Source organism: Coptis chinensis, chromosome 5 (assembly GCF_015680905.1).
Source record: "Coptis chinensis isolate HL-2020 chromosome 5, ASM1568090v1, whole genome shotgun sequence".
Taxonomy (NCBI): Eukaryota; Viridiplantae; Streptophyta; class Magnoliopsida; order Ranunculales; family Ranunculaceae; genus Coptis; species Coptis chinensis.
The window spans coordinates 93,779,735-93,800,795 of record NC_141460.1 but is presented as its reverse complement, the minus strand read 5'-3'; the positions used below and the strand labels follow the sequence as shown (position 1 = coordinate 93,800,795).

The 21,061-nt window shown below is 37.6% G+C and overlaps 5 protein-coding genes and 1 pseudogene across 9 annotated transcripts; 3 read left to right on the top strand and 3 right to left on the bottom strand.

Moving 5' to 3' along the window:
- Positions 1–495: 495 nt before the first annotated feature.
- Positions 496–6,528, bottom strand: LOC147500261 (uncharacterized). 3 transcript variants are annotated; one of them, XM_086561940.1, is made up of 14 exons: positions 6,393–6,528; positions 5,847–6,237; positions 5,115–5,289; positions 4,663–4,746; positions 4,348–4,589; positions 4,053–4,260; positions 3,679–3,758; positions 3,519–3,603; positions 2,628–2,759; positions 2,422–2,535; positions 2,266–2,313; positions 2,034–2,118; positions 1,309–1,368; positions 496–1,028 (listed from the first exon to the last, which is right to left on the bottom strand). In XM_086561940.1, exons 2-14 carry the CDS (start codon positions 6,062–6,064, stop codon positions 913–915), a joined length of 1,647 nt encoding a protein of 548 aa, XP_086418066.1. In that variant the 5' UTR covers positions 6,065–6,237; positions 6,393–6,528; the 3' UTR covers positions 496–912. The 3 variants fall into 3 exon arrangements, with proteins under 3 accessions (XP_086418066.1, XP_086418068.1, XP_086418067.1); XM_086561942.1 differs by lacking the exon at positions 5,847–6,237 and having other exon boundaries at positions 6,393–6,519; XM_086561941.1 differs by lacking the exon at positions 6,393–6,528 and having other exon boundaries at positions 5,847–6,328.
- A 779-nt stretch (positions 6,529–7,307) lies between these two features.
- Positions 7,308–8,426, top strand: LOC147500260 (F-box protein At3g07870-like). The gene has a single exon (XM_086563619.1). It carries the CDS (start codon positions 7,443–7,445, stop codon positions 8,424–8,426), a length of 984 nt encoding a protein of 327 aa, XP_086419745.1. The 5' UTR covers positions 7,308–7,442.
- Positions 8,427–8,960: 534 nt separating this feature from the next.
- Positions 8,961–14,164, top strand: CHR8 (chromatin remodeling 8). 2 transcript variants are annotated; one of them, XM_086561924.1, is made up of 7 exons: positions 8,961–9,177; positions 9,311–9,416; positions 9,529–10,065; positions 10,266–10,668; positions 10,892–12,381; positions 12,527–13,000; positions 13,119–14,164. In XM_086561924.1, exons 2-7 carry the CDS (start codon positions 9,324–9,326, stop codon positions 13,797–13,799), a joined length of 3,678 nt encoding a protein of 1,225 aa, XP_086418050.1. In that variant the 5' UTR covers positions 8,961–9,177; positions 9,311–9,323; the 3' UTR covers positions 13,800–14,164. The 2 variants fall into 2 exon arrangements, with proteins under 2 accessions (XP_086418050.1, XP_086418049.1); XM_086561923.1 differs by having other exon boundaries at positions 9,294–9,416.
- Positions 14,165–14,362: 198 nt separating this feature from the next.
- LOC147500258 (vacuolar protein sorting-associated protein 55 homolog) lies at positions 14,363–15,520 on the top strand. The gene is made up of 4 exons (XM_086561931.1): positions 14,363–14,687; positions 14,758–14,797; positions 14,985–15,066; positions 15,188–15,520. The coding sequence occupies exons 1-4, from the start codon at positions 14,589–14,591 to the stop codon at positions 15,378–15,380; spliced, it is 414 nt and encodes a 137-aa protein (XP_086418057.1). The 5' UTR covers positions 14,363–14,588; the 3' UTR covers positions 15,381–15,520.
- A 927-nt stretch (positions 15,521–16,447) lies between these two features.
- Positions 16,448–19,592, bottom strand: LOC147500256 (putative 12-oxophytodienoate reductase 11). Of its 2 annotated transcripts, XM_086561928.1 has the most exons (5): positions 19,290–19,592; positions 19,047–19,187; positions 18,177–18,307; positions 17,813–17,983; positions 16,448–17,600 (listed from the first exon to the last, which is right to left on the bottom strand). In XM_086561928.1, the coding sequence occupies exons 1-5, from the start codon at positions 19,358–19,360 to the stop codon at positions 16,996–16,998; spliced, it is 1,119 nt and encodes a 372-aa protein (XP_086418054.1). In that variant the 5' UTR covers positions 19,361–19,592; the 3' UTR covers positions 16,448–16,995. The 2 variants fall into 2 exon arrangements, with proteins under 2 accessions (XP_086418054.1, XP_086418055.1); XM_086561929.1 differs by lacking the exon at positions 19,290–19,592 and having other exon boundaries at positions 18,997–19,115.
- Positions 16,562–16,921, bottom strand: LOC147500257 (12-oxophytodienoate reductase 1 pseudogene; annotated as a pseudogene).
- Positions 19,593–21,061: the final 1,469 nt, after the last annotated feature.

Below are 21,061 nucleotides of genomic sequence, written 5' to 3'. Positions count from 1 at the left end.
CCCAAGTCAAAACAAGAGTGAAACCTTCAACCGAGATAATAGCTGAGTTGGAATCTTCGGACGGGATATTTTATTCCTGGCTCGTGTGTCCCGGAATGTTTCATTCTCGTTTTTTAGATTTTTTAAACTTCAAACGGATGTTTCATTTTTTTTTTTTTCGATTTTTACATTCAGACCGAATCAAACATCCCATCCGAAAATAATAGTCACCTTTGCATTGTACAACCTCACCTTGCTTTTCACCAAAATGGTGGAAAATAAGGGAAATAGAACTAACGTGGAGGTGAATAAAAGTGGCTTGCATTGGGAATGCTCTTAGAAGAAAATGTACAACGTGAGCAGAGAATTAGAAGAGCGTGGAGAGTGGAGAGGGAGAGGAAGAAGGAGAAGAAGAGAAGAGAAGAGATGAGAACAGACAGAAACCAACCAAATCAAATTTTGGCGACATATTCCCCTCTCGGCCAGAAGGTTCGCTCTGCTCACTTGACAAGAGAATGCTGAAACTGCTGAATTTACTGTATATATCTTTACAATGTCGTACAAGAAGTTACAAAGCATTTATAGACACAAGATTAGGTTTTTTGATTCAAAATTACATCCATGTATTTCTAATAGGCAGAATATTTTAGGGTCTGTACATCTTACGCAAAGAAAAGATTCCAGGAGTGAAAGAATTGTTGGTATCCAGAGGGAAAAGAAAGGGTGGTAAAAAAATTGGTATCCTATTTCAGTGAAGGGACCCTGATTTAAGCAAGTAACTAGGCAACTATAGCTCCAGATCAATGACCTCCAATGGGCATGTTGCCGTACTGCATTGGAACTCAATGTCCTGCGGAAATATCAGACAACCAAATCACTAAGAAATGCGGACTTGGAGCTTCTCGACATCTAGTGTTGTAAATTCAGTAGAGCTTATGGGGATTGGATTTCCTTCGGAGAGACTCCTGCTTTGGGAGGTAAATAGTTGAGAAAGCTCCCCTGTGAAACAGATTTAGAAGAATGCCTAGAATCATCTGATGACTCTTCCTCTGCAACATAAAAGTGACATTATCAATAAAATAAGGAAAATGGTGTTTTATATATTATATATTTATTTCATGTCTTTGATTGTAAGGACACTTGCTTATCAGTATACATACATCAAAACAAAGCGAAACTAAAAAACTAGCTATATTTTACTCTTGGTATGCATGTCACAATCCAATTTGGCTCTGAAAATGTCATTAGGAACAAACAGGGATGGAAAGGGTGATCAAAGAAACTAGATGGGTATTTTCAAGCAATTATAAAGGTAGGTCCAATGCGTACCAAACAAGGACTTGATGGATGGCCGCTTCGGTTTACTGCTCTTCTTCTTCTTCAGTTCAGCTGCAATGAGAATGAAGACTAAATCAGTAATGAACCAAGTTACTGCAGCTAGTAAATATGCGTTTGGGAGAAGGTCAGGAATGATGTCTGAATAGCAATATTGTTTTCTGTCAAGAATTTTTCTCAGAGAAACTTAGAAATGAAAAGAAAAGTACATTGAATAAGCAATTATTATTTGCAAATGCCTAGCATAACATATAATGGGATCTCATTTGACCTAAAAAATTAAATGTTGATTTTAGATTGTCAGATCCCACGAACGAAAAGCTTGGTTACTGATTAATTGCCTACAGAGCAGCTATTTTTCTATCCATGTTTTTACATGTTTCCTTTAACATTTATCAGCATTCGAGCAACTAGTTGTTGATCTCATACTTAATTTGAATATCAGGTTTACTGTTAAAAGGTATCCTTGGCCTTAATGGTGATTAGAATAAGGAACAATTTCTACTAGCTTATTAACACAAAAAAGCACCTGCAGAATGACAACGCAGTTGGTGTATCCATCTATCGATTGTCTAACTTCAGAAAGAAATAATAAAGTAAAATTCATTGATCTTTTGATATTTCCTCAAACACAATGGAAGTGGAAAGTGAATCCAGAGAGAAACAGTATGATATTACAAACAAGAGATGGATATATTGCACCAGAGTAGAGAAATTACCAATCCCAGGAACTTGATAATCATTTACAATTTCAAAGTTCTTATACGTGTAACCAACAAAATTGATGTCCTTCAACGAGAGCATCTGCAAGTACCGAGACAATAAATAAATAAACTAATATGGACATTGAGGCACTTGATAAACACTTCAACAAATGCAGAATGTAAGATTAAGACCAATGCTTCAACAATGAAGCACACAAAGTTAGACATCATGTATTCATAAAGTTACCTTTCTCCATGGGCCTGATTTTGATGAAGTCTCATTCTTGTTGTCAGCCTGCAATATGTACCCATAAATTACAACAAAATGAAACAACGCTCACGGTAAAAATTGCCTAAAGATATGAGGATCCACAGATTGATGGTTCTTGACCAACATATTTACCTCTTCAAACTTTTCAAAATTTTGAGTATCCAAATCATCATTCACCTCTGGAATAAATGCAGCTTCCATCTGATATAGCCTATCCCATTCAACTCCAACAAACCATGGATGGGCCTGGCATTTGCAGAAGGATCAATCAGGTAAGTCCGTCAAGTTTTCATTAGAATACAAATTCAACAATTTAGAACTAATAAACCAATAAACACCTTAATTTCAACAGCGCCTTTTGATCCAAGCCTCTGATTAACATTACACAGGAGTCTGCAGATAAGATCTTTAGCTTCCGGAGATAACTTTGCTTCTTCAGGGAACTTCAAATGAGTTCTCCAATTTACTATCTGCATAGACAGCGAAGAAACATTTGATGAAATTTATATGAACAGGTTGAGATCTAAAAGGCCCCTGTGAGCCCTGTTGGCATTATGTACCTCGCCCAACACCATTATGAGTCCATTGCAAACTTGAAAGAAGACGAGAAAATTGTGAAAATTTGAGGAATTTTTTTTGGAATTCTGCTTTCCTTAATCAAGTTTTTCTTATCTGAATCACCGATCTTACTCGATAGTTCCCAAGTAAATGATTATTATTGTTATGTATAATCAGACTCTCAGACTAACATATCTGTTTTTCATCAACTGATAAATAAATGAAAGTCTATTAGTACAATACACTGAATAGAGGAATGATTAAAAGTTAGCGAGTGCCTGAAATATGTGATTTCGATAGTGATGAATAATAGTAACCACACAAGACAAAAAACAAAGATCAATGACTCGCATTATACATTCAAAATAGCAGCCTTGTGGCAAACATGCATAAGAATATGACATATAAGTTCCCAAATAAAAGATAACTTCCACAGAGAGAGAGAGGTCGGACATTGTGAAACAGGAAAAAAAGGCATGTATTTCCAAGAAAATTAGCTGCAATGCTATAAATAGGAAGAGCCAAAGATAACAATTGGTGCATACACTGGACTGCAACCATGGTGCTGCAAGTCTAACTCGTGATATTAGTTTTAAAAAGAAAAAGGTGTCACACTGACTTTATGGAACAAAGCACTTAGCTTAGCCAAGTCATAAGCACTAGTAGATTACCTTCCTACATGTTGACATCGGTTCATCCGAATAAAAAGGCGGATAACCAACAAGCATTTCGTACATGATAGCTCCAAGTGACCACCTGTGCAAAATAAAGTGCACCAAGTATAAGAGACTACACTAACTCTAAAAGTAGGTTTATTCAATGGTTACTTACCAATCACATTCCATTCCATATCCCTTCTTCAACAATACTTCTGGAGCAATGTAATCAGGTGTACCAACCGTAGAATAAGCCTGCAAGTTTCATGTTCCAACAGTTGAGTACACATATATCTCAAGCAGTCACCGAGAAACTCTGCACTGGAAAGAACTGAAAAACTATATATATATATATATATAAGAACAAGGCAACAAAATACTGGTTTTTTTTCTTTTCACTTTAAACTCGGTCAGCATCAATTCAACAAAACTGCACCTTATTTTCGTAGTAAAAAAAAACTCTTGAAAATATCTGTTTCTGACAAAAATATTACTACTGCTATAAAAAAAATTGCAAAATAATCACTCATACAATGTTAGGAAATTCACCAGTGTCCTCCTATTTTTCTGCCAATGTTGCAATTGCTCCATCTGTGTGCGTTTAGGTGGAGCATTTGGTTGAGAACTATTAAAACTGCTTCCCGCAGAAAAGTCCTTTTCATGGAGATTACTACAGTCTAACGGTTTGCATAGCCCAAAATCTGACAGCTTCATGTGACCATACTTATCTAGTAGAAGATTATCTGGTTTAATGTCTCTGTTAGATGGATTGACAGAAAGACTTAGTCATCTGTCTCAAACAACCAGTTAGAGAAGCAATAAATAAATAAGAGTATCTGCAAACCTATGAATGTAATTATGTCTGTGGATAGACGCGATAGCTAGAACTGTTTCCCCAACATAAAATCTGGCCTCATCTTCCGTCAAAGTGTCCTTCCGCATCAGTAAAGTCATCATATCTCCACCAGGTAAATACTCCATAATGAGATACAAGAACTCATCATCTTGAAACGAACAGTATAGTTTGACAATACAATTGCTGTCAACTTCCGCTAGTAGATTCCTCTCGGCTCTGACATGCTCAACCTGATAAAGATTTTGAACAAATAAAGATACAGCACAGGGAAACACAGGCCAAGATTGACAGAGAAATGTGTACCTGCCCTCTGCGAAGCATCTCTGATTTTTTAAGCTTCTTCATTGCATACACATGACCCGTCGTCCTCTCCCTACAGACTCTGACCTGAACAACAAAAGTAAATAATTACCATGAGCACAAAACTTCAGTGAATGCAAGCAGAAGGCCAGAAGCAATTGCGTAAGAGAAGCCAATACATAGGAAACTCCAGATATATATTGCAGAAAAAGTAGTGTGGATGATTGCGGGTGTTATGCCTTAGCCCTGAAGCTAGGTACACATGAGAGGATCACTCTTTTGCAGCTCAATAAGCTCCAACCTCACCACTATAGACAATAGTGGATCGTTTATAATCTTTATTGAAAGTTACTTACAAGAGTGTTTTGGCATAAACACATACTTCAATGTAGGAGACGTGGAGAACAGTCATACTTAGTAAACAAATCAACATATATAGCTAATGGAAAACATACCTCGCCAAATGCACCCTTTCCTATCATTGTCAATAACTCAAAATCATCAGCTCCCATTTTATGCCTTTGTAGACGCATATATTCGGTTTCCTTCTTTTCCAAAAACTTTAGTAAGTTGTTTTGGTCTTCCTCAGACACATCAGCATCGGCCAATTTCTTTTCAAGTACATTACGTCTGCTTGAATAGTGGTATGAATATTAGGAATCATGCTAAAGTGCAAAGTTTGATAAGAAACTCACTTTTCTGATAAAAAATGTTTTGGTTTGAAGATCAAAAGTCAAATAATATGTACCAATACTCAATAGTCATACTACCAATAAGATCAACCAGATGCAGGACATAATTTATGGACGAATAAGTTACCATCTAATTATACATAAATCATTTTAGACAACATAATGGATACACAGAAATTTACTAGGTTTATGTACAATAGTTTGCTCACCAATTGCAATGCCTGAAATAATACTTACTTGAAAGCATCTGTGTCACACAAACTGCCAGTTTCCTTAAACATAGAAACATATTGACATCTTCTATAGTATTTACCGCACAAAAACATGAAATTAACCATGTCACCCATATGAACTAGGTAGAATAAATCCTGTCCTATGTATTGACAAATTCAACTTTCAAAAATCACGAAAAGCAAATAACCAAGTTGATGAAAGGCATAACCAATAAAAAACTACTTTAAAGAAGGTACAAAGAACCGTAGAAACCATGCATACCGCTCTTTTCTCTCTTGCAGATTCTTCATCTGCTCCTTATAATGATTCTCTATATATTGTTTAGCCGCCGCAGCTTTCTGTTTCGTTATATTAGAAAGTGCTTCATCACTTAATGGTTGTTGTGATCCTTCCATATCCTGACTCGATTCCCTTCTCTTACTCGACCTAAATCTCTCTCTTGGTTGAAACTTATGAAACCAACTCCTAGCTGAATCCATGACCACCTTTTTTTTTCCCTCAACCAATAACAATATAAATATTTCTTGTATCACACCGTTAGAAATCCATTTTCGAATAGACTCAAATGCCCGAAACTATAAACACATTCTAATAATAAGAAGCAAAGATCTCATGCTTCTTCACCACCTCAATATTCACAATTTCCTTCCTTCTGCATTAATCATATAAAAAATGTGAACCTTAACAAATATTATTGACGAGACTCAACAAGAATTCAGTGGAGAATTCCAGTTACTACCCCAGAAAAAGGGACCAACAAAACAAAATCTTAAAATATCCAAACGAAGAAAGAGAAATCGGGATTACCGCGCATTTGTGTGAGAAGAAAATGGATCTTTTCAAAAACAACCCGCCATTTTCGCTGGTGTAAAATAAACAAATTTCCCTTCATTTTCTCGCGATATTTTTATTAAAAAAAACGATAAATTGAAATTAGTTCTAGAAGTTGTTATAATAATGCCCAGTGTTCTAAAAGGCGGTGGGAGTGGCTAGGGCGTAGGCCTTCTAGGCACTCGCTAGGCTTTTTTCCTATTAGTAATACACATTTATATTACAATAAATAAAAAAAATCATTTACCATAACTCAAAAAATAAACACAAACAAAAATACTTATTTCAAAAATGTATAATAATTAAAGAATATCAACTTCATATAAAAACATAATCTTTGTTATAGTAACATATAATTTACATTAGACCGTAGTATTTTAAAATCATTTAAATCTTAAGCCTATGCACCTCCTTTAATTTTTGACATTTAATTATTAAAAAAAATTAAAAATATATATATAATAATAACTTAACTGGACCGCCTAAACCCACCTAATCGGTCCGCTAGACCCACCGAGTCGGTCTACCGATTTTTTAAACAACTTGAGCCTAGGCGCCTAGGTTAGGCACGACCTAGCGCCCTAGACCGATTTTTAGAACAGTGGATAAGGCCAAATACTTCGGCCCGTGTTAGTATTAGAAGCCCAAGACCGAAACCTATAAAATCCCAACTCTTTTGCACTTCTGCTACAACCCTAGACTTGATTAATGGAAAAGGGAATACACAAAAAGAAGTGCAGTAATGGGCTATTTTCAAAGCTCCCGATTGACGTGATTTACTGCATTTTCTGTAGATTACCACTTAAAAGTATTTCTCAGTGCAGATGGGTATCGAAAATATGGTATGATTTAATACAACACCCAAATTTTGCTGAGTTTCATTTTTCAAGGAATAAAAGTAAAAGTCCTTGTGCGGTTTTTTTCAAACGATTTGGATTGTCTTACTTGATTGAACCTGAATGCTTGGATAATTTTGAAACATCAGTGACAGCTTACGCTCTAAAATTGAGGGAAGATTTTACAATAATGAAAAAAGGTTTTGAAGTTGTAGGAACAGTTAATGGCTTGGTTTGTTTTTTGTTATACGGTTCCGATTGTTCGTATTATATTTGTAATCCTATCACAAGAGATTACTTAATGACTCCATTATCTCCTAAGAAATATATTAAACCCCTTGCATCTGGGTTTGGGTTTGATTCAGTTAGTAATCAATATAAGCTTATTCGAGTTTTGAGAAAAAATTCCGGGAACATGGCTGAAGTATATACTCTGGGTTCGGATACATGGAGAGAGATACCAGTAAGTATTCCATACATTATTACTTTTATGAAACGGTCTAGTTTGGCTATAAATGGATGCGTTCATTGGCTAGTTATTTCAAGGAATGATCATGATTATGGTATTAGATTTATCCTTTCTTTCAATGTGAATACAGATGAATTCTCTATAATCGAAACGCCTTCTCCTGTAAACAATCATGTGAATTTCGGATTTGTTAATAATTTGATGGTATTAGGTGAACGCCTTTGTTTTATTTATGGTGATGGCTTATTTCGTGGTGAGGAGATTTGGGTAATGAAAGATTATGGAGTACATAGCTCTTGGTCTAAAGAATATGTTTTCCATCGAAAAGTTTTTCATCCTCTTTCTCATGGGTGTCATGAAGTGATGGAATTACAGAACAAGAAGCTCTTGTTGCTTGACAAAATGAGTAATCTTGGTTACTTTGACCTGGAAAATAAGATTTTTAGCTCTATCTCGGTTCGCAATATCAACAACTACCCAGTACTGATGGATACAAAAATAAAGATGGATAAACGAGTGGATAGTGACTACTTTCCAATTTATCTGACCGGGAGCTTATTTTCACCCAAGACAGGACTGATGGATAAACGAGTGGATTTCACCATAAAAAAAAAGATGGATAAACGAGTGGATAGTGACTCCTTTCCAATTTATCTGATCGGGGAGCTTAATTATCTAGCTACGATATCAGCTTGCAGCGTCTAAGTGTGGTCGACTGAGTAACATTACAAATCTTTTCGTTATGTTATTTTTGAACTTCGTTCATGGTGATAGTTTGGGAAACAAAAACTGGAGCATTTCCTTTTTACTGCAACCTATTATGTGTTCCAAAGTGTTCAATTAATCTCACAATGACTAAAGAGTAGTTTATATTTATACAATATAATTAGTCTCTGGAGAAGAAGAATTTTCAATGTTCCATTTTGCTCACAGTAGAAGCCTTATTTCAACCTATATAGGGAGGGGTGAGTTCACGCTTCTCCTATAAATGTCTACGGACCATTATGGCTATGAAGTATGAACTTGTTGGTGCAATACCAGGGTCAAACCATGACGATATTGAAGGGTATGAACGTCGCCTAGTTGGCTTGGTAGTTGTACCATCATTGTCTCCCTATATATCCCTCGTGCCATTAGAATATTGACCATCTCATTAATTGTAGGTTAATGAAGAATACTCGCCGGGGTGGTTACCAAGACAACTTTATATGAACTAGGCCCGTTGGGTCTTGAGCCCAGTTGATGGCAAATTTTAATTTTTGAACCCCAAGTCCCAAAAAGAGATGCCCCACTGAAACTCGGGTTCTAGCCCTTACCCGCCAAGTTGCACCCGAGGTAGAGAAGTCTTACGTCGCCTGAACAACAAAATAGTTTGTAGAACGCAAGTCATCAATAACTTATAAAATCCCACAATCAAAGATTCACGTGCTTTAAATCATTTCAACCTCGAAATTTGGTAAGATTAAATTTCATCTAAATTTTAATTTACATTGTTAAATTGATTCTACTTATTTCTTTTGAGCGGACACCGTTGCAGAACGTGATTGTTTACTCATGCGTTATAACTTGCAGTATTCTATTTGAGATAGTTGTTGCATTGGCATGGAAGAAGAAGAGGAGGATAGGATTCTTTTCAGCGGTCTAGGCGTCACATCCGCCAACCCTGAAGATATTGAACGCGACATATTAGCCGAGGTCAGATTGACATGTTTGATTATTATTGTGCCTATACTTTTGTTAACTGCTCCGTCGTAGTTATGGTTTCAATATTGGTTTGAAAATGACAGTCCTTATAATAATAATGTAGGCAACAGACAAGGTTGGTGAAGCTGGAGGGAGCATTGAGGAACAGCTTCTTGACAATGAGAAAGTCGGTGACTCTTCGTCTTCTAGTCGAGTCAAGCTTCAAAGTAAACTGAGGGCAGTTGAAGTTGAAATAGATGCTGTTGCAGCTAGCTTTGAACAGGCTAGTAGTCGTGTGGAAAACGAGGAGTATTTCTCAGGAAGCATTGATAATGGAGAGCAGGAAGGTAAAGAGGATGATAAAAATGACATTCGGAATGCTACCAATAATTTAAACCTTCAACATGCTCTAGCTAAAGATCGTTTAAGAAGCCTCAAGAAAACAAAGGTACAGCTCCAAAATGAACTATTAGAGTTGGATAAAGATGAGCATAAGTTGATTGAAGATCTGGTTAAGGAAGAGGTTAAGCCAAAGCGAAAGCTGAAAGAAGCTCAGGCATCCAAAAAAGATACAAAGAAACGCCAGAAAACAGTCTCTTATGATGAAGATGTTGACTTTGATGCGGTTTTGGATGCTGCTTCTGCAGGATTTGTTGAAACGGTAAGTTACTTAGATATATATCACCCCTTCTCATGTTGCCTTTAAAGATCTGAGAATGAAAAAGTTGGTGGAGTGTACTTCATACATTAAAGCTCTATTCATTTATGCATTTTTATTGGATATGTGGACTTTAAAGTGGGAATAGAGTGGAACACATAGAAAGTTAGGCATGTGAATGACATTTTGCTATGATGTCTTAGGAAAGGGATGAGTTGGTCCGCAAAGGTATCTTAACCCCTTTCCATAAACTTAAAGGGTTTGAGCGTCGCCTTCAACAACCAGGGCCATCTAGAAGGACTGTACCCGAGGAAGAGGACAAAACTGATGACATTGCTTCAGCTACTGTGGCCAGAGCTGTTCGATCAATGTCTGATGCTGCACAAGCTCGCCCAACGACCAAGCTGCTTGACGCACAAGATTTACCCAAACTCGATGCACCCACTCATCCTTTTCGAAGACTAAAACCCCCTTTGAAGCCTCCATTGTCACCAGACACTGAGACAGAGAAGAAGAAAGACAAAACTCGCAAACATAAGAGACCCTTACCTGACAAGAAATGGAGAAAGGCAGCTTCTCGCGAGGTGGAACTCTCAGAAGGAAGTGGTATGATCTGTGTTCAATCATATTTAGTCTGTAGTGTCATACAATTTGGTTAATATATCGATAATGTAAAGGCAGACATGCATTTTCATTTTTTTTTGACCCTTTTGTTCAGATTGTCTAGTGTTGTTTTCATCAGCAATACTTTCACTTTGAAGGAAAATAATAGTTATTCATGTTATGCACATAATACAGTGTACTCACTTGCCACTTGTGTTTCTTCCAGATGAAGCAAGGGATAACCTGACTACATCAGACAACGAGGAAGAAAACTTAGGCGTCGAAGGTGCAGATGACAGTGAACCTTCTCATGTAACTCTGGATGGAGGATTGAAAATCCCAGAAGTTATTTTCAGTAAACTCTTTGACTACCAAAAAGTTGGAGTCCAGTGGTTGTGGGAACTTCATTGCCAAAGAGCAGGTGGGATTATTGGAGATGAAATGGGTCTTGGTAAGACCATTCAGGTCATATCTTTCCTTGGAGCTCTGCATTTCAGTAAAATGTATAAGCCCAGTATTATTGTCTGTCCTGTCACCCTCTTGCGACAGTGGAGAAGGGAAGCGCGAAAATGGTATCCTCGATTCCGTGTTGAAATACTGCATGATTCTGCTCAGGTTCCTTCTAACAGAAAGGGGAGAACCCAATCTGATGAAAGTGATTGTGATACTGAATGTTCACTAGATAGTGACGAAGAAATATCTCTATCCACCAAAACCACAAAAACCACAAAAAAGTGGGATTTACTCATAGGTCGTGTCTTGAGATCAGAATCTGGACTGCTCATTACCACTTATGAGCAACTACGGCTATTAGGGGGAAAGCTACTTGACATTGAATGGGGTTATGCAGTATTGGATGAAGGACATCGAATACGAAACCCAAATGCAGAAATCACATTAGTCTGCAAACAGTTGCAAACTGTCCATCGTATAATAATGACGGGTGCACCAATTCAGAACAAACTGGCGGAGCTGTGGTCATTGTTTGATTTTGTCTTTCCTGGAAAGCTGGGTGTTTTGCCTGTGTTTGAAGCAGAATTTGCAGTGCCTATTTCAGTTGGTGGATATTCAAATGCTACACCATTGCAAGTATCTACAGCTTACAGATGTGCAGTTGTTCTTCGTGACCTAATCATGCCATATCTTCTTCGCCGCATGAAAGCTGATGTGAATGCTCATCTACCAAAGAAGACTGAGCATGTTCTCTTTTGCAGCTTGACAATGGAGCAGCGATCCATATATAGGTCGTTTCTTGCTAGCTCGGAGGTAGAGCAAATCTTTGATGGGAATAGGAACTCTCTGTATGGAATTGATGTCATGCGCAAGATTTGCAATCATCCTGATCTGCTTGAGAGAGAACATTCCTCGAACAATCCGGACTACGGGAACCCTGTGCGCAGTGGGAAGATGAAAGTTGCTACCCAAGTGCTTAAGGTGTGGAAGGACCAGGGTCACCGTGTTCTTCTTTTCTCGCAGACCCAACAAATGTTAGATATTCTTGAGAGTTTCTTGAGAGCAGGTGACTATACATACCGACGGATGGATGGACTAACTCCAGTAAAGCAGCGGATGACCCTGATTGATGAATTCAATAACTCAAATGAGGTATTTGTTTTCATTCTTACTACTAAAGTTGGTGGCTTGGGAACAAATCTGATTGGTGCGAACAGGGTGATAATTTTTGATCCTGATTGGAATCCTTCTACGGACATGCAGGTACCTTGATATATGCCTAATACTTACATTCTTAATGAAGTGCCATAACATGTATTTCAGAAGAATCATATCATCATTTCATGATTGGTGCTTGTATCTCTCTTTTCCTTGGAAGATTCATTTTAATTGATGGTTGTTATTTCAGGCAAGGGAACGTGCTTGGCGTATTGGGCAAACAAGGGATGTCACAATATATAGGTTGATTACTCGTGGAACCATAGAAGAAAAGGTGTATCATAGACAGATATACAAACATTTCCTCACCAATAAAGTTTTGAAGAATCCGCAACAGAGAAGATTCTTTAAGGCTAGAGATATGAAAGATCTGTTTACTTTGCAAGATGATGCAGTAGGTGGTTCGACTGAAACATCTAACATATTTAGTCAATTGTCCGGAGATATAAATGTCGTACAGACCCATAAAGAGAGTCAGGATAGAAACACAACTTCCAGTTCAGCAGCGATCGTTTCTGGTGACACTGAAGTTGGCAGGGGAGCGAGATCTTTAGTTCTTGAGCCATCCACAACTAAAGGGAAAGAAAAAGATGATCAGAAGAATGAAGAATTAGATGAAGAAACAAATGTCTTGCAGAGTCTTTTTGATGCTCATGGGATTCATGTAAGTTGGATTTTACTTGTTTCTTTTGTTTAACAGGTTATGCATTCTTCTGCTATTTTACTGTGCCAAACAGTTCTATGTCTTACTCATGTGGTGCCTTTGCATTTCTCTTCATCAGAGTGCTATGAACCATGATGTGATAATGAATGCTCATGACAAGGAAAAGATGAGGCTTGACGAGCAAGCTTCCCAAGTTGCCCAACGAGCTGCTGAAGCGTTACGTCAATCACGTATGCTTCGAAGCCGAGACAGTATCTCTGTTCCTACATGGACTGGAAGATCTGGGGCCGCTGGTGCACCGTCGTCTGTGCGTAAGAAGTTTGGCTCAACTGTGAATTCTAAGTTGGTTAGCAGTCCAAAACCTTCGGAAGGTTCTTCTGTCAGTCTGACAAGCAAACCAAATGGCATTGCAGCTGGGGCGTCCGCAGGAAAGGCATTAAGTTCTGCTGAATTGCTGGCAAGGATTCGAGGAACCCAAGAAATAGCAGTTGGGTCTGGTTTTGAACATCAGTTTGACTTGGCATCTAGTTCTAGTAATAGAAACCAACCATCAACAACAAATAAACCTTCCTGGTCTTCTTACAGTACGCAACCTGAGATATTGATTCGTCATATTTGTACATTCATACAGCAAAATGGTGGAAGTACCACATCATCCAGCGTAGTGGCACATTTCAAGGAAAGAATACCTTCCAAGGATTTGGCTCTCTTTAAAAATCTTCTAATGGAAATAGCCACATTAGAGAAAAGACCTACTGGAAAGTTATGGGTGCTGAAGGCAGAGTATCAACAGCAGTAAACTCATGAGTCATGACCATGATTCCTTGTCTCAGTTTGTGCTTTGAACTCCAGTTCCCATCTTTCAAGCAAATGAAACCTTCTCTCTTTTCTCTGGAAATTTTGTCTATAAGCCTTCAAGCACATGAACCTTCAAATGAGGTTGTATTCGTTCTTGGTGCAGAGTGATGCAACTGCCGTTAGCCGTTGGGTCTTTCCACATTTTGAGCTGTTTCTTTTAGTACGATATGATGGCGAACACACTCATTTCACATGTACATATGCCAATTTTTGGTACTCAACTAGGCTTACTGGATTTCTCCTTTAGTCTATTTTTGTTAAATTCATTTTGTTATCTATAAAATCAAATCCAGTTTCAGAATTGAATGGAAAGAATATGGAGAACTCATCTGCTCTGTGAGCTATGTATAATCTTCTCTCGAACAAATTTTCGGATATGCTGTACACCCACAACAGGCCAGGCTTATAGCGAGTTTTGCAAAATCAGTGTGGCTGCAAATAGCCAATTATATGGCTGTAATTAGTTTTTTTTTGTTTTCGTTTTAATTTCATCCCAACAACAAAGAATTAAAAAGCTGAATACTTCCAGAAGATTTTTTTAATTTTCCTTCAATCAAAACGAGCTTTTCTTTCTCTGGTACAATATCTTTTTATGTCTACGCTTTTAATTTATTAACTTTGATCTCTATAATTCCAGCTAGTACAATTAAAATTCTAACATACCGATATCGCGGAATTCAACAGAAAAGTTGTCTGATATTGTTTCTATGTGGTGAGGCCAGTTAAGCTTATGGCAGACGTACCTCGTTATTTGATTGCCTGCTTGCATACTGGGAGACTTGCATTATTGGCAATTTTGGTCTCAGCTGGAATCGTGTTACAAATTTTGGTAAACAACAATCTCTCTAGTTATACATTGTGGTGCCATTACCTAATGAATTCTATGTGTGGTTTTGCAGGCATGTGCCCTTTACAATAATTGGTGGCCAATGTTAACAGGTTTGTGATGCCATTTAATTGCTTATATCAGTTCTAGATTGTAGAAAGAGTTACAGAATCATGACTGAAGACTAGTAATTGATGTAATATCTTTTCAGAAAGTGTGGGATGCCATTGAAGGTCATAAGTAAATCAGTAATCGTATTAAATTGCTAAAATAATGATGGACTTCTCTATCTTCATGCAGTTATCATGTATGTACTACTTCCCATGCCTTTGATGTTCTTTATGAGTTCTGATAACTCTATTTTTTCTGAAAGTGAGAGCAGGTTAGCCTTCTGTTAAAAATCAAATACTCTTTTTGCCATTTTGCGTTTACACGTTCAATTAAGCCTATGCTTCATAAAATGGTTGACTTGTTCTATTTTGCTATTAAAACCTATGCAACAGCTGGGAAGATGCTACCAAGTTCTTAACTGGATTTTCAGCAGTTGGGAGCATTGCGATACCAATTATCTTGAAGCATGCTGATATTATTGGTTGGGGGGCTCTCATAATGGAGCTATCATCCTTTTCTATTTTTGTATTTGCCATACTTTGTTTTGTCCAAATGAGCAAAGAATCTGAGTACAGTATGTTTTGAGCTGTGAGATGTTGGATTTGGTGTATCTCCATAACGTCTGTGTAAAAGTATAAGCAAGTAAGAATGTGTTTGTGCATGAACCCTTGTTTGATAGATAAAGGAATTACATGATTCAATGAAATTATTTGTTTGTTAGGTGAGTATTTGCCTGCGATTTTCTTAGCTTGTCATTCAAGAGTTATTATAGGCTTTTAGCCTTGTTAGGAAGAATCGCTCAGTGAGGACTCTAGGTATGCATTTCTCTCCTATCGCCTTTATCTTCATTATGATTTTGGTCTACGGTGTAGTTCCTGGTGTTTCACATTCTAGGAGAACAACATGAAGGCTGTGTTTGGTTCAACGAATTTTGATTCTCAAAGAAAGAGAAAATTCAGAAACTAATTTGCCAGAATCCATTTTTGAGGAATGTGTTTTCTAGTTGTTTGGTTCACAATTTTAAAAACTGGTCCACTGGATCAAACCCCACCTGAAACCTGATAACTCTATACACGAGTGATTTTCTAGTTCCTCTCGAGCAACGACGATGGAATAACTTCAGCAAATCTCGGCCGACAGACAAAAGGAAAGCAACTTCTCTCGTTTTAAAAAGGATGTTGTTTTCCTCAATAGTGACCCTGAATGGAAAATGTTTTCTCTGTTTATCATTTTCCGTGGTCTACCAAACACCTAATAGAATTTAGAATCCAGGAAAACATTTTCTTTTCTCCCATTTTCCGTGAACCAAACGCAGCCGAAGTCTAATGTATTGAGTATAAATCGCCGAAAAACCTTAGCAAAGTTGAGAAGCCTGAATTCAGTCATACAAGTAACAGTAGATATGCACGCTTTTTCAAGTTTCATGCAGGACCATTCATTCCACAAAATGAATTGTTACATCGTCGTTGGAGATGGAAGGAACATCGTATCAACATCTTAAAGTAAAATGAAAAGACACAAACACGAACACCATCTTTCTGAGGCTCTTGTAAGCTGAAATTTCTCAGCACTATTGTACTGATTGAATGTGTCTCATGTCTTAAAAGAGACTTGTAAACTTTTAAACTGGATTTGAAAATCTGCAAGTAGTGTTCGCCATTGCAATCATATAAATTTATTCAACCCCACCAACATGAGTTGATAATGAAGTTAAAGATACTTCCAATGACAAAAGGGGTACCAATACTACTACATTTGTTACATTTTCAACTGGAAACATCGGTACTAGATTCCAGAAATGGGTAGTCAACATAACCGCGAACAGGATCAGATATGTAAAAAGTCTCCCTGTCATATTTGTTAAGAGGTGCACCAAGCTCAAATCTCCTCGGTAGATCAGGATTGGCTAAGAACCACCTGCCATAAGCAACAAGATCTGCATTCTCAGCAATTACTTTGTTACCATCTTCCCTCTCATAACTACCAGCAACAATGAAAGTACCCTTGAAAGCCTTTCTCATTGGCAGAAGACTAGGAGGAGTTTCAAATTTCTCTCCTACCAACTTCATTCTTGGTTCCACCATATGGCAGTAAAGAATGTCATATTTGTTTAGTGATTTAGCCATTGGCCTTTAATAAGTCATTGATACTTCCAAAGGCACAAGGCGTATCAATAATACCATCTATATTTGGTGCATTTTCAACTGGAAACATCAGTACTAGATTCGAGAAACGGGTAGTCAACATAACCACGAACAGGATCAGATATGCCAAAAGTCTCTCTGTCATATTTGTTAAGAGGTGCACCAAGCTCAAACCTCCTCGGCAGATCAGGGTTGGCTAAGAACCGCCTGCCAAAAGCAACAAGATCTGCATAATTCTCAGCAATCGCTTTGTTACCATCTTCCTCCACATAACCTCCAGCAGCTATGAAAGTACCCTTGAAAGCCTTTCTAATTGGCAGAAGACTATGAGGAGTTTCTAATTTCTCTCCGATCAACTTCATTCTTGGTTCGACCATATGGCAGTAAAGATTGTCATATTTGTTTAGTGATTTAGCCATGTAAAGTCCAAGAGCTTCTGGGTCTGAGTCACCTGACTCCATATAACTAGCGAAAGGGGAGAGCCTTATTCCAACTCTATCAGCTCCGATCTCATTGACTAGTGCTTCCACAATTTCCAGAGGGAACCGAGACCGATTTTCAAGAGTGCCACCGTATTCATCTGTTCGGTCATTGACATGATCTTTCATGAACTGATCAATTAGGTAGCCATGTGCGCCATGGATCTCTACCCCATCAAAACCTGCATTAACATGTTTGAAAATGATCAGGACAATATTCTGACAATAAACAGAAGTATATTGGTGTTGAGTGCAAATGCCACACGTGATGAAGCCATGGGCCATTTAACGTGTCAAAGTCGACTTGCGCGAGGAAACAAATAAGGGTAATGTAGACATAGGTAACACCTTACGATGTGCCAGTGTAAGAGTGTATTGAGGAAAGTGATATTACCAGCTTCTATAGCATTCCTACCAGCAATCCTGAAATCGTTTACAATTTGAGGAATTTCTTCTGTTTTTAACCGCCGAGGAGGCGAAAATTCTGCTTCATCATTGGATAGTTTTTGAGGTGTCAGTGACTTGTCAGTAGAAGATATTGGAGCTTGTCCATTAGGCTGAAAACCTGTAGAAGAAAACCTTAAGAGCCAAAGAAATGATTGAACACTAGACGAGAAAAAAAACAAATCATCTCCAGTTTTAAGATCCTTAAATAGGCATGTTCCATCCACTAAACAATTTTCTTATGTTTTTTCAACTCATCGCAGATGAAGAAAATATGAACATAGTAGTTTACGTTTGACAAATACAAATCATACCAGTATTTGAAACCCTTCCTGCATGGAAAATCTGGCAAAAGAAGATACCACCCTTTGCATGGACAGCATCTACAATGGGTTTCCAAGCTTCCACCTGCTCCTTTGTCCAAATACCAGGCATATCTAGATACCTAATAAATTAAGTGGCAATAAGTAAACCGTCATGCAATTCTGAGACACCATCTATATGTAAAACAAATGTAGATCGCGACCATTTCAAGATCGATCCTTAGTGCAGATGAGCTTTTCAGGACCAAACTTTCATCTCCATGTCCATTAGCAGGGGTACTACTTTAGCATCTTCCCCCAACATACGTTCGAAGCAGTGCTTATATATTTTTCTATATAGAAAAGTAATAAGCCTTGCTTGACCTAATGCAAATAATTTCAGAACATATCTGGAATTGAGAAAATCTGGTTGTCGCTGGTTATAAAACACAGTGCAAAATAATGAAATGACGACAGTGCCATTTCCAACAAAATTTGCAGCCATGACTGACTGCAAAGTGCCATGGAGTATCTCTAAATCATTCCTGATTTCACAACGGGAGCTTCTAGCACAAACAGCCAGATTAGCTCTAATCACTTTTATAGAATCATAGCTCATCCACATTTTTCATCTCTAGCATCTTTTGATTGATACCAAGTGCACCTAGGACCAAGATGCAATGTGGTTCACTAGGACCTTTTACCATACCTAGTTACTAAAATACCATCTTCACGAGCATCCAACAAACATACTGATAGTTTATGAGGAATTTGAAATTGATACGAAGCTGGATTCATGACCAATAAGTTACGAAACGGAGAGGTATATAACCTTCGATAGAAAATGGTAACAGAGGCGTTAGTAGATGGTGAAGTTATTACCCTTGAGCAGTATCAGAAACCCCAGTGGCTTCAGCTATAAGAAATCCTCCTTTGCTGGTTCGTTGAGAGTAATACAAAATTGCATGCGGTTGAGGGACATTTCCGTAAGATCTCAGTCTACCCATTGGTGCCAAAACAACTCTATAGCAACATAAAAAAGATCAACTAACATTTCTTAGCATCTAATTTCCAGGCTATGAAAAATATGTTGTGTATAAGAGAGACAAAACAGCATAATAATACCTGTGAGATAATTGGAACTTGCCCATCTTGTAAGGTGTGAGAAGAGGGATTGTCTTTTCAATAGTACCCATTGTCTTCTTTTCTTTGTTTCAGTTTCGAATTAATATCAATTCATCCACCAGGTGCGGGGTTTTATAGCTGAATTAGTGTGTGTCCGTCGACGAATCAAAATCAAGAAAGTGATTGGATTTGTAAGCACGCCCACTTGTTTTGACGGAGTTGAGGTTTATGATAATATACAAAATCAATATCAATATTTAAATGTCTATAGATAAGGAAACCAAGAGAGTAAGTTTTGACTCGTCGACTTTCATCCTTTTCAAAATATTTTTAGAGACACGTTGGCGGGGAAAAGCAAGGGTTCCTTCAAGAGACATCCGTGAGAACATTCTTCTAGTGTTGGGCAAAAATGATAGGAGCTAAATTTGAAGACCATGTCATTTGGCTCCAACATCTCCACGAAGTTGAGAACATTCTTTTAGTGTTGCAAAGTTGATAAATTTGCAGACTATGGGCATTTGTTTTTGCCTCTTATAAAGTTATAAGAACTTGCCTCTTATAAGATCTGGCCAGTGATTTTAGACATTTTTTTTGTTTGTTTTTTTGCTTCTTATAAGAAGCATTCTACTAGAAATGTCTTATAAGTGGCTCCAATTCTATAAGTACCAAAATTGAATCTACTTCAATTCTATAAGTCTTATAACTCGAAAAATGACTCAAACACCCCCGTCCATATACCCTTAGCCTCATTTCTCTCTTCTTCCCTTTTCATTATCTTCTTCTTCAAATAACTTCATTGCCCTAAACACCATTGGCTACCACCACCACCACCACCACTACCACTATCACCACCATCATCACCTCCACCATCACTACCACCGTACTATTAAGACTATCACCACCATCACCACCGTGCTATTAAAACCAATACCACTTCTACTACTACCACCACCACCATCACTACCTCCACCACCACTACCACCGTACTATTAAAACCACCACCACTTCTACTACTACCACCACTACTACCACTACCTCCACCACCACTACCACCGTACTATTAAAACTATCACCACCACCACCACTGTACTATTAAAACCACCATCACTTTTACAACTACCACCACCACTATCACTACCACCGTGTTATTAAGACCAAATCATCACCTCCACTACTACTACGACCACCACTACCACTACCACCGTACTATTAAGACTATCACCACCATCACCACAGTACTATTAAGACATCTACTACTTCTACTACCACTACCACCGTACTATTAAGACCAATATCATCACCTCCATTACCACCACCGCCAATTAAGATAGTTTTCTAAAATCGATATTCTAATTATCAAAATTGATTTGAAATCGAAAATCAAACTATACACTTATTTCAAATTAATCTATTCAAGTTAAATGTGATGTAAAGTAGGGTTATATTTGTCAAATAACTATCTATAAGATGTCATGTATTTGTTTTTTCTACTTTTACAAGTGCTTATAAGAAGAACTTAAAATGAAAAACAAACCACTTTATAAGATCATCTTATAAGACCCTCTTATAAGACATGTTCTTATAAGACCCTCTTATAACTTAACCCAAAAAAACAAATAGCCCCTATGTCATTTGGCTCCAAGCCTCCAACATCTAAGTAGTGCTTCTATGAAAGCCAAATTGATTATTATCTAAAAAAAAAAACCAAATGTTTTTGAATTTAGCTAAACTTAGTGTGTTCCTGAGACCACCTCTTTGTCTCCAATCGAGAC